At 54.7% G+C, this 11,094-nt stretch overlaps 1 protein-coding gene across 2 annotated transcripts in view; it reads left to right on the top strand.

Annotated features, from left to right (window-relative positions):
- The window catches only part of ITGA11 (integrin, alpha 11), a 152,699-nt gene that overhangs the window by 131,777 nt on the left and 9,828 nt on the right, over nucleotides 1–11,094 (top strand). For both annotated transcript variants that reach the window (XM_011968759.1, XM_011968764.1), the window contains 6 exons: nucleotides 1,228–1,313; nucleotides 2,329–2,536; nucleotides 5,352–5,450; nucleotides 6,965–7,041; nucleotides 8,808–8,897; nucleotides 9,812–9,902. In XM_011968759.1, the coding sequence (XP_011824149.1) occupies nucleotides 1,228–1,313; nucleotides 2,329–2,536; nucleotides 5,352–5,450; nucleotides 6,965–7,041; nucleotides 8,808–8,897; nucleotides 9,812–9,902 (651 nt within the window). The remainder of the gene's footprint in view (nucleotides 1–1,227; nucleotides 1,314–2,328; nucleotides 2,537–5,351; nucleotides 5,451–6,964; nucleotides 7,042–8,807; nucleotides 8,898–9,811; nucleotides 9,903–11,094) is intronic.

The following is an 11,094-nucleotide window of genomic DNA, read 5'->3' as shown; positions in this document are numbered from 1 at the left end:
AGGCGTGCGCCACCACGCCTGGCTAATTTTTGTATTTTTTAGCAGAGACGAAGTTTCACCAGGTTGGTCTCGAACTCCTGACCTCAGGTGATCTGCCTGTCTCGGCCTCCCACAGTGCTGGGATTACAGGCGTGAGCCATCGCGCCCGGCCAACCCCTGCTTTTATTACTGAATGCCATGATCATCCTTCCAGACACATAAAAAAGAAACTCAGCCAACACCCTGGACCCCTTTCTCCCTCAACCCCGACAACCTCCAGGTTCCTATTGATCCCGCCTCTGGGGTCAGTAACCTGTTTTCTCCTCTCATGCCCACTACCGCACCAACACCAGCATCACCTCTTGCCTGAATGTTGCGGCAGCCTCCTCAATAGCCTCCCTGCCTCGAGCCTCCATCTTCTCACTCCATTCTCCCACAGCAGCCAGGGCAGCCTTCAGTATGCAGGTCTGTCAGGACACTCACTGCCTGAGGCATTCGGCAACTCCTACCAGTTGCAAGGCATGACCCCAGGGCCCTGTAAACACAGGCCCATGACCATCTCTTCCCCTATCTCACCCCTGTGCCTCTTATCACAGCAACACTGACCCACCCATCATTTCCAACTCAGTCCTGCTCCTGCCCCAGGGCCTCTGCATCAGGTTCTCCTTCCTCCTGGACTTCGCCACCTCCACCCCGGTCCACCCAGCTACGCTGACGGTCCTTCAGAACTCTGACCCACTGTCACTTCCTTGAAGCCTTCCCTGACTTCCTACAGGCCAAAACAGCTGTTTTTCCTATCTGCCTCTTCTATTCCTCATGCACTTCTTTTTGGATTTTTCGCACATTTTCCACTAGTTATTTGTTCATACACCAATCTTCCCCATAAGCTGAGGGCAGAAGCTGCGTCTTCTTTGTTTCATATCCCCAGTACCAAAGCCCTTGCCCACACACAGTAGACGATCAATAAATGTTGACCAGAACTGCTCTGCTGGGTGAGTGGGGGTGGGGGTTCTGTGCTATCAACTCAGTTACGAACTGGAGGAGAACCAGGAGGAGCTGAGTTTTGAGCCTCGTTTTAAAGAGGGAAGCATCTATGGAAAAGCCCAAGAAAGAGCAGTGTCATGTCTGGGGACAGTGCAGGAAAGCCAGCGCATGTCTAGTGTGGTGGAGACAGATGCTGGTGTACGTTGAGGGCGAGGGGTTGCGGGTCCCTACCCAGCTGCCCATATCTGGCTCTCCCCGGCCCAGGTGCCCTTCTGGAACGGCTGCAATGAGGATGAGCACTGTGTCCCTGACCTTGTGCTGGATGCCCGGAGTGACCTGCCCACGGCCATGTGAGTTGGCTCCTTGCACCCCCACCCTCGCCCCTTCCCCTTCACTGTCAGAGGTTCTGGGGCTCCCGGGGCCCTGGATTGTTTCCTGGACGTCCTCCTCACAGACAGCGTGGATCAAACACTTGACTTGGAGCCTGTGTTCTAGCCCAGGCTCTACCTCCAACTCCTGCATAACCTCAGGAAAGTCTCCTCTGTAATATGAAACTACTAGTCTAATCTAATCTCAAATTTTGTTAAAAAAAGAAACCCTTTCTTCGGAGCCCACATGACAAACTAGATGAAAGGTAGAGACAGGGGACTCAGAGTTCTGGATGCTTGTCCTTCAGCCCCCAGATGAGGTGACTTCTAGAGCCTGCTGGCTGAACACCTTGGGCTTTCCAATCCTTCTGATGGAAAGATGCCAGGGACACCAGCAGAGGGGGAGCAGGGGACCCACAATCCCCTGGAAGAGACAAACGAACATACCAGGGAAAATAATCAACAATATCGTATTCTTAATTTACATAACATATTTTCCAATAATTTATGCTCAACTTTGATCCAACTATGAGATGATTTAGATAGAAAACATATATACCATGACATAGACAATAAAAAGAAATAGCACATTCAAAACTTGTAGAAGGATAATGGAGCACATATTCTAACCAGCTAGGCTAAAATAAGGATTATCTCTACATTAGTGCTGAGCTTCCTGGCAGCCAAGGCCAAAAGGGAAACAGGATGCATGGAGTGGTGATGCATGAGTGGTGAGGTCAAATAAGAGCTCTGGGTTCAGCGGAGGGTATGATCTCTATGGTGGGGACACCAAGGGCCTTTGAAATAGGAAGTGGTCTTGAAGGGTGAGCTCTTTCCAGCCCTGCCATCCATTTCCCCTCTTCTCCCAGTGGCTATTCCCATGAGCAGAGGCCAGTCAAGTGCCCAGACACACCTTTTTGCCCCAACCCTGGGACTCCTCTCTACCCCTGCTTTCCTTATTCCATCTGCCCAATCTCTGGTGCTCTCTTGTTCTCAGGGAGTACTGCCAGAGGGTGCTGAGGAAGCCTACACAGGACTGCTCCGCATACACGCTGTCCTTCGACACTACAGTTTTCATCATAGAGAGCACACGCCGGCGAGTGGCAGTGGAGGCCACACTGGAGAACAGGGGCGAGAACGCCTACAGCACAGTCCTAAATATCTCACAGTCAGCAAACCTGCAGTTTGCCAGCTTGATCCAGAAGGTAAGACCTCAGCAATCTGCCCAGACTGCCTGGCACAGAGGAAAAGGAAGGCCAGGTGGGGTCCGGGCTGGGTGTTAGAATCACGAGAAAGCTGGGTGCAGTGGCTCATGCCTGTAATCCTAGCACTTTGGGAGGCTGAAGTGGGAGGATCACTTGAGCCCAGGAGTTTGAGACCAGCCTGGGCAACATAGTGAGACCCCATCTCTACAAAAAATATAAAATTAAATAAAAAAGAATCACAAGAGAGCTTTAAAAAGCTTGGCCCCAGACTCCTTCTCTTGAGGTCCCAACTGATTTGCTCTGGGTTTGGGCCTAGTGTCGGGAGGCTTTTAAAGCTTCCTTGGTGACCTCAGTGTGCAGGCAGGGCTGAGAACCACCAGCACCAGGGGAGTCTGAGCCCGCTGGGAACATGGAGAGGAATACCCTTCAGCCTGTCTCCTGGGCCCTGGTGAGGTGCACACACACCACGCGTGTGCCACCAGCCATCCACACCTTCTACCAACAGTGCACCCTGCGGGCTTGCTCGGAAGGTCCTTCTGACGAGAATCAGAACCAGTTCCTCCCCATGTTAAAACTTCTGATCACTCCCAGCTGCTGTCAGAACAAACTCCAGACTCCTCATTGTGGCATTCAAGGCCCATCCCATCCACCTCCTGCCACTTCTCCCCTAACCCTGCCACAGGCCACCTTGTTCCCAGCACGCCCTGCTCGTTCCCACCATGACCCCAACCTGGGACTCCTCTCTCCTCTGCCCGACAGGCTCCTGCTCCTACTCGGTGACCATCCACGTATTGCCCACTCATGGCGTCCAGCACTGTGCTAGCACTTGGCATATATGTAACCCTTGCAGCAGCCTCGGGCATAGCAGTAGTGGTGGTGGTAGTGGTGATGGTGGTGTCCCCATTTTACAGAGGAGGAAACTGAGGCATAGGGAGGGATTAAGGCTTGCCTGGGACCACACAGCTGGTGAGCAGCAGAGGGGAATTCCTGCCCCACAGCTGGCGCCTGAGCCTGCGCTTTGTGATAAAGGATAGTCCTCAGCCCTGCTCTCTGGGGTATCTTTCTGGAAGTTCTCCAAGGCCACAGGCGGCCCGCTAGCCCGCACAGCATCTGGCACAGCCCTTCGTGTGCTCTGAAGAAACATCAGTCTCCAAGTGCTGGCCTCTTGAAACCCTCGACTCCCAGGGGCAAAGAGCCTTGTCTTAGCCATGTCTGTGTCCAGAGCTGGGCACATAGAAGGCCCTCAAGACAAGTTTGTTGAGTAAACTCAGACATCAATGTCATGTGTGCATGTTGGGAGTCCCAGGACCCAGACACAGCCTCTGTCCTCGAGGATCTCAGTGTCAATGTGGAACCCAGTGTGCCGGGCAAGACAGGTGCTGGGCCAGGCTATCCTCTCCACCCCAGAACCGCTGCCCAGCACCCCTCCCCGAGCGCCCCCCTTGCTTGCCACACACACAGGAGCAGTTCCTGCAGCCAGGAGGGGAAGCTGAGTGGAGGGAGGCCACCCCAGGAAAGCGAGGAGCTGCCTGCTCATGCCCCCCGTTCCTCCTCAGTGGGCTCCCCCATCCTCAAATAGACCTCAAAGCCTATCTGCAGCCACAGTCCCTTCTGTCAGGCCCAGGCCTGGGCCCCAACCCCACTCCCTCTCCACTGCCCAGAGTGACAGGCCAGACTGATGATGAAGAGCCCACCTGATGGTCTCTCAAAGTCCCCTCCTGCCCAGGGACTTGTGTCTGTCTGGATTTCAGGTATACGGAGGAAATCAAGCCCCACACCAGCATCCGCCTTCCCCTGCTTCCCTGGCCCAGACTTCACAAGGCCAGTCCTGTGCCTGCTCCTAACCCTGGGGAGGGAATCACGGAGCTAGTTTCTGTGGCTCAGAAGAGCTTTTGGAAGTGAGTGGAGGTAAAGAGAAGTGGGAGACACGTTCTATGAAGTGCTGTGTCCCCACACACAGCAGGTGGGGTGCAGGGCTAGCCTGGAGCCTACCACCTTCACAGGTGCCGCCACCCATCCCCAACCCAGGAAACGCTCATGGCTGTGAGGTCGGCATTCCTCTCCTCTCTCTCTGCAACATCCAGCCAAGGGGAACTCTAGTAGAGAAAGCACCCCTCTCAGCCAAATGCAGATGTGTTAGTCTGATCACACACTTTTTGCACACACATGCAAAAACACAATGCCTACATATTCGTCCAGGGAAACGCACATGCTCCGTATACATGCAGCAGGTACATGCACACACATGCACTGACACACAGACACACACAGAGTCTCCACAGACACAGGCTCACATCCACACAGATGCATGCATGCCCAGAGACATGCACAGCTGTGTGCCCAGGTAATGCCCAACAGTGCAGAGCCCACAGCGGGGACAAATAATCATCCTAACAGTAGCTGCCACATACGAGTGATGACAATAGGCAGGACATGGGATAGGCGCTGCATTTATGTGCATCGCATCATGTAATCCTCATAACAACTAGATGAGATAGTTACTGTCATCCCCATTTAACAGATGAGCAAAATGAGACGCATACATGAGCCCCTGCCATTCTCCTGCCACCGCCCAATAGCCTCTGAGTGTGTCCCGCCCCGTGTGAAGCCAAGTACCAGGAACCAAGTCACACCGCAGCCTCTGGGGCCTCTGAGATCTCAGACGTCAGAAGGGCTGTGGTCCGGGCTTCCGTATGGGTATCAGGGGCTGAGGCAGCCCCTGCGGAGGGGGGTGCAGGCTGGGGGTAAGGGAGCCTCCAGACCTGGTCCCAGGCCCCACCTAACTGCTGCCATGATGTCTGCCACCCACCTCCAGGAGGACTCGGACGGTAACATCGAGTGCGTGAACGAGGAGAGGAGGCTCCAGAAGAAAGTCTGCAATGTCAGCTACCCCTTCTTCAGGGCCAAGGCCAAGGTTGAGGCTGGGGACAGTCGGGGAGGGCCAGGGTGGGCACTGGGAGGCACAGGGAGTTTGGGGAGGGAGGCAAGAGCAACAGGAGTGAACAGAAGACCAGGGAGGGGTGGGAGGCCTGAGGTGGCTTTTATTTGTCTTTTCTCCCATGAAATGACATGCAAGTGACCAAATTAGCCAGCCATCCCCAGACTAGCAGCCCATCCTTTAACTCAGAAAGAATTCCTACCACTCCCAGCCACTAGTCTCCCACCTGCCCTTAGCCAGTCCCACTGTTCTGCACCCTCACAAGTTTTTCAGATTTCTGGCCTCTGCCACTGTGCTGTGTATGGGGAGGGATGGGGAGAGAAACTACCATTTCGTGAGCACCTACCACCCAACTGTGCTTAAGAGCTCATGTGAATAGAGGGTGGGTGTGTGAAGGGAGAAGCAAAGTAGCTGGGAAAGGGAGAGAGACACCAGATTGCAGGGAGTGTTTGGACATCAGCCCTGGACAGTGGGCAGCCACAGAAGGTTCTGGAGCAGGAGAAGATCTAATTGAGGCCAAGCTGCTTGGACTTGGGAATCAGAGAGGAGCCGTGGCAGGAGCCAGCTAGGCAGCAGCAGTGCTCCCAGGAGCAGGGTCTGCACGGCTGGGGAAAGTGGAAGAAATGGGAGCGGGGATGAGGGCTCCTTAGCAAAGCACCTCCCTGGTGAGAAACAAGTCGAAGGTGTAGTTTCTGGTTTGAGGCACCGACAAACCCAGGAGCTCTGGAGTGGGGATGGAGCAGGACACAGCCCAGGCTTCCCCACCCATGCCCAGCCACTGCTGCGGAGAAGGGGTCGCTGAGGTCTCCTCACCTCGTGAGGGTGAGACCTGGGAGAGCAGCAGGTGTCTGTGCAAAGTCCCAGTAATGCCCCCAGGCGGGGCGGGGAGGAGGCGAGGAGGGTCGCATGTTTCCCCACCGCGGGGCAAAGGGCAGGGGGAGCATCAGGGCCCAGGTCAGCAGTGCGGCAGGAGCACTGCCAGACAAGGGGCAGACGCCTGCTGGGTGGCCACTGGCCCTCATCCCTCTCTGGGCCATCCCCTCCCCATCACGCACAAAGAAGAGGTGGGTGAGGCGGTCCTACCAAACGCTTCTGGCCCCTACATCCTGTAATGGCCGTGGGCCCTTCCTGCCATCAAGGCCCCTACCCTAAAAATCCTGCAGACAGAGTCTGGAGCTGGACTTGCTGCTTTCTGGTCGCCTTTTGTTAGAAACAAAAGAAGAGGAAGAGGGAGGAGTCTGGCTCAGCCCTGAGAAACCCCACTGTGGGAGCTGTTGTCTTTGGCTGTGTCCCCACAGCAGCCCTGAAGCTCAGCTCACGTTCTCTAGCACTTGGTCCTCCCTTTCCCAGCCTGTTCCCAGCCAGCAGTTCCCCAACCCCCTAGCAAGCTCTCCCTCCCCAAGCCCGGCAGGGGGCTGTGGGGAGTGGGCTGTGGGGAGTGGGCGGGGCTGGTCCCGGCAATGCCCAGACATGCGACCGCTTCCTTGCAGGTGGCTTTCCGTCTTGATTTTGAGTTCAGCAAATCCATCTTCCTACACCACCTGGAGATCGAGCTCGCTGCAGGCAGGTCAGGGCCGTGCCTGCTCCTTCTCCCCCAAGCTTGCTACTCTGGGGCCCGGTTCTCTGGCTGCTAGCGACTGCTCCTCCCAACACTGAGTCCGCAGCCCCACGCCCTGTCCCTCACTGCCCCAACCTTGAGTGGAGGGAATGGGGTGGGGAGGTGAACCGGCATCTGTTGCAGGTGTGGGCCAACCTGCTGCCCCTTGTGTTGCCACCGCTCTTCATTCTTCGGATGATAAATAATAATGTCAGCCCTTTACTTTTAGACAACCCTGTATACAGTAGTAATTCACAAACCCTACGGTTATAAAGCATTGTACAGGCAAAAATCTCAGTCCTCACAGAGGCCCCTTAAGATCATCAAAGCAGGGGTTATTCCCCACACCATCTTCCAAGTTAAGAAAAGAGAGGCTCAGAGAGGGTGAGTGAATTTCCCAAGGACACACAGCAGTGAATTGTGCAGCTGGAAGCTGAACACTACTCATCCTATTCCCCATCCAGGGCTCTTCCTGTCCTAGTCACCTCTCTCCCATTTTTAAGAGGCCTTTTCTTACTCTGTGTGGGTCTTCCTGTCTGTCTGTCTGTCTCCCAGGTCTCTCAGAGGTAGCTTGCTATATGCTGACACCATGAATCACTTTGTGTCAGTAGTAAATACATGTCTCTTTTGTGCAGAATTACCTCTATGTGGGGAAGGACAGAGGGATTCTGTCCACTGTGGAGCCTTACAAATGGCAAAAATCCTTAGCTAAGAAATAAATACCACAGACAAACCGAACACTAACATTGCAGCACACACACACGCAGGTCAGAGGTCACAGAAGCACTGGGCACTCACACCCCACATGTGCTCGCGTCCCAGCTACAGTTAAATGAATTGCGCGTTGTGGTAGAATTCTCACACGCCACGTGGCAAACTTGGCAAGGCCTCCCTTGCGCTCTGCCCTGCTCTTAGAAAACCCAGTCCCATCTTCACGGGAGAAATGAGCGCGCACTTGCAGAGCAGTGTCTCTGGCACAGCTGTGGGCGGTGTCTGAGAACTAGGTGTGTGTAGGAGGGGGCTCTGGGGGCACATCTGTGTGTAGTGGGTCTCCCTTTTCTAACCAAACCCCTATCCTGGGGTAATGCTTCCAAAGGGAATCAAACTCGGTCTATGTAGCAAGCAAGAATCATACATGTTTATGTCTAAAATGATTTGCCCCAGTAGTTCATGGTGCTCAGATATGAAGGGAGGTACACTGGACAGAAGCCCCCTGAAGATGTCTGTGAATTTCACTCCCAGCCTTCTCATGGCAGCAGAGTGCCCCTGGCCGCCCTGTAGGAGCTGCCCCCGGTCAGTCCAGGGATAAATGAACGACTCCACTGTGAATTCCTCACCATCCCTCCTCCGTGGGCGAGCCTTTGCCACAGGTGTCGTCTCCCACAGACCCTGAGAATCCAGCAGGCAGCAGGATTGGCCCGCCTGACAGACGGGCAGCCCGGTGAGGGAGGCAAACAGGCTGGGGTCCCGTCCATGCCAGGCCAGGCACAGGCCTCCCAGATCCAGTCCAGAGCCCTCCTCTGACTCCACCTAAAGGGGCAGCAGGTAGAGCTGGTGTCATCCATCCCCACTTCTGGCCCTTCCTCTCCTAGGAGACGCCTCAGGTTTCCTGTCTGACCTGTCTGGTGCCCATCAGCCCCAGATAAGCCAGCTGCTCCTTCCACAGTCTGCCTCAGACCCTTCCCGCTGCCTGTGCTGAACCCCTTCCTGACCCTGCTGCCTGGCTCTCCCTGCAGTGACAGTAACGAGCGGGACAGCACCAAGGAAGACAACGTGGCCCCTCTACGCTTCCACCTCAAATACGAGGCTGACGTCCTCTTCACCAGGTGGGCCGGGCTCCAGGGGCCCCAGGAGAGGGAAGGCATGGAGAGTGGGAGGATGGAGGCCTAAGGGGGGGTACCCTCTGATGAGCCCTAATAGGGCCAGACGCCCGCACTAAGGGACTATGGATGGAGCCAAGAGTGTCCCTGATGGGTCAGAGAGTGCAGCTCCCCATCCAATATCGGGAGGGGATATCAAAATAGAGGAAGGAGGAGACACAGGCCTGGCCCTGGGGAGCTCCCAGCAGGGGCAAGAAGGGAGGGTGGGGGCAGTGGGAGGCGTCCAGCCCTGGCATAGGCAACAAGTGGATGCATGGTCTGTAGAGAATTTAAAAACAGTAATAATATCTGTCATAAGTCAATCTGCTTTTTATTATCATCTTACGCCAGCACATCTAAACAACGTCAGTGGGAAAAGACTCCTCCCCAAAAGACAGACTGCTCCCACCCCTGCCCTCTTGGTACGCTACTGGCCCCCAATCGGACGAAGGAAACAGCCCCTGTCCTCTGAGAGCTCACGTACAGATGGAGAAGTCAGGGCAGAACAGCAGATACGAAGAGGAAGCTCAGGCCCTCCCACACCAGCCATCCCTAGAGGGTGGAAGGCAGCACAGTGGCACGGTCGCTCCGAAAAGCAGCTACACCCCTAGGCAAACAGGCTGGGGCAGGGATGAAATAACTGGCTTTTCTGACTCACGCCCACCCACTCAGGAGGCAGACATTGCTCACTCATGGCAGCACTGATTCCTGCGAAGGCTCAGAATCCTTCCAACATGACACTCACTCCCAACTGACACAAGAGGGAACCTGTTTTTTGTGGCCCGGGGCAGGCCGGCACATGCCGTCTCCCTCTTTCATTCATCTGTCATTCCAGCCAGCACTGACTGAGCTCATGACAGCCCTGTCCTCTGTCTCTGCAGGAGGAGCAGCCTGAGCCACTATGAGGTCAAGCCCAATAGCTCGCTGGAGAGATACGATGGTATCGGGCCTCCCTTCAGCTGCATCTTCAGGGTGAGGCTGGAGGGGAGCCGGGTGGAGGGGGAACGATGGGATCTGAGCACCCCCATCCCGGAGGGGAGGAATGTGGAATCATCACTAGTGCCCGGAGTCCAGTCTCAACCCTGACACCCACCCACTGTGCGACTGTAGGCACGTCACTGCCCCTCTCTGGGCCTCTCAGTCTTCTGAAAAACAACTGGACTGCGGTGGGAAACATATGGGTGGAGATAGGGTGTGGTTACCTAAAATTCTTTAAAAAATTTTTTAAACAGTTGTTTAAACACACTAGGGTTTACTCTCTCCCATAAAAGAAGTCCAGAGTTGGCAGCTTCACAGAGTCATCCAGGAGTGGGTCTTCTATTCCACCATCCTTGGCGTGAACTTACCAGCCTCCAGTTTGCCTCACAGTACAAGATGGCTGCAGCTCCAGCCATCACATTCTGATTCCAGGCAGCAGGAAGGAGGAAGGGGAGAAGAGCATGCTCCCTCTTTATTAAGGGACCTCCCTGGCAGTTCCTCACTCTTCCAGTGACCTCTCTTTATCCAGAACGTTGTGATTCAGCTGTAAGGGAGGCTGGGAAATGTGGCTTTTAGTCTCAGTTCTGTCACTAAGGAAAAAGGAAGAATGAGAGTTAGGAGGCAACTCAGCAGCCTCTGCTACAGTGGGCCCTGATAGCTCCCTCAACCCTGAACTGCTGTAAGTTTATCAACTTCTCCTAGGCTGCGTGAAAGCTGAGGACAGGTTGACAGCTGGATACTGGACTTCAGACACACTGAGCCCTGCATGGCTTGTTCAAGAGAGGCCTAGTAAGCTGCTCAGGGCCACACAGCTCATAGGTAGTGGGGGCCCAGGATTAGATTCCTGGTCTTTCTGATTCCAAACTCCTGCTTAGAATCACTGCTGCTCTGGCACTAAATGTGACACTGCTAGAATGTGAACAATCACACACTCGCTATTTAGTAATACATCCTTTGTTAATTAATGATTCCATCTCATAATGCATTCATTGCTGTCACCGTCTTCATCCCTGGCCTCTACAAAATCCCACCCCAGCCAAAAAGAGTTGAAAATGCAGGTGGACTGGGCACAGTGGCTCACGCCTGTAATCCCAGCACTTTGGGAGGCTGGGGCAGGCAGATCATGAGGTCAGGAGATCGAGACCATCCTGGCTAACACGGTGAAACCCTGTCTCTACTGAAACTA

This window comes from Mandrillus leucophaeus, unplaced genomic scaffold (assembly GCF_000951045.1).
Source record: "Mandrillus leucophaeus isolate KB7577 unplaced genomic scaffold, Mleu.le_1.0 Scaffold12, whole genome shotgun sequence".
Lineage (NCBI taxonomy): Eukaryota > Metazoa > Chordata > Mammalia > Primates > Cercopithecidae > Mandrillus > Mandrillus leucophaeus.
Note: the sequence above shows the minus strand (reverse complement) of the source record. Positions and strands in the feature narration are given on the sequence as shown.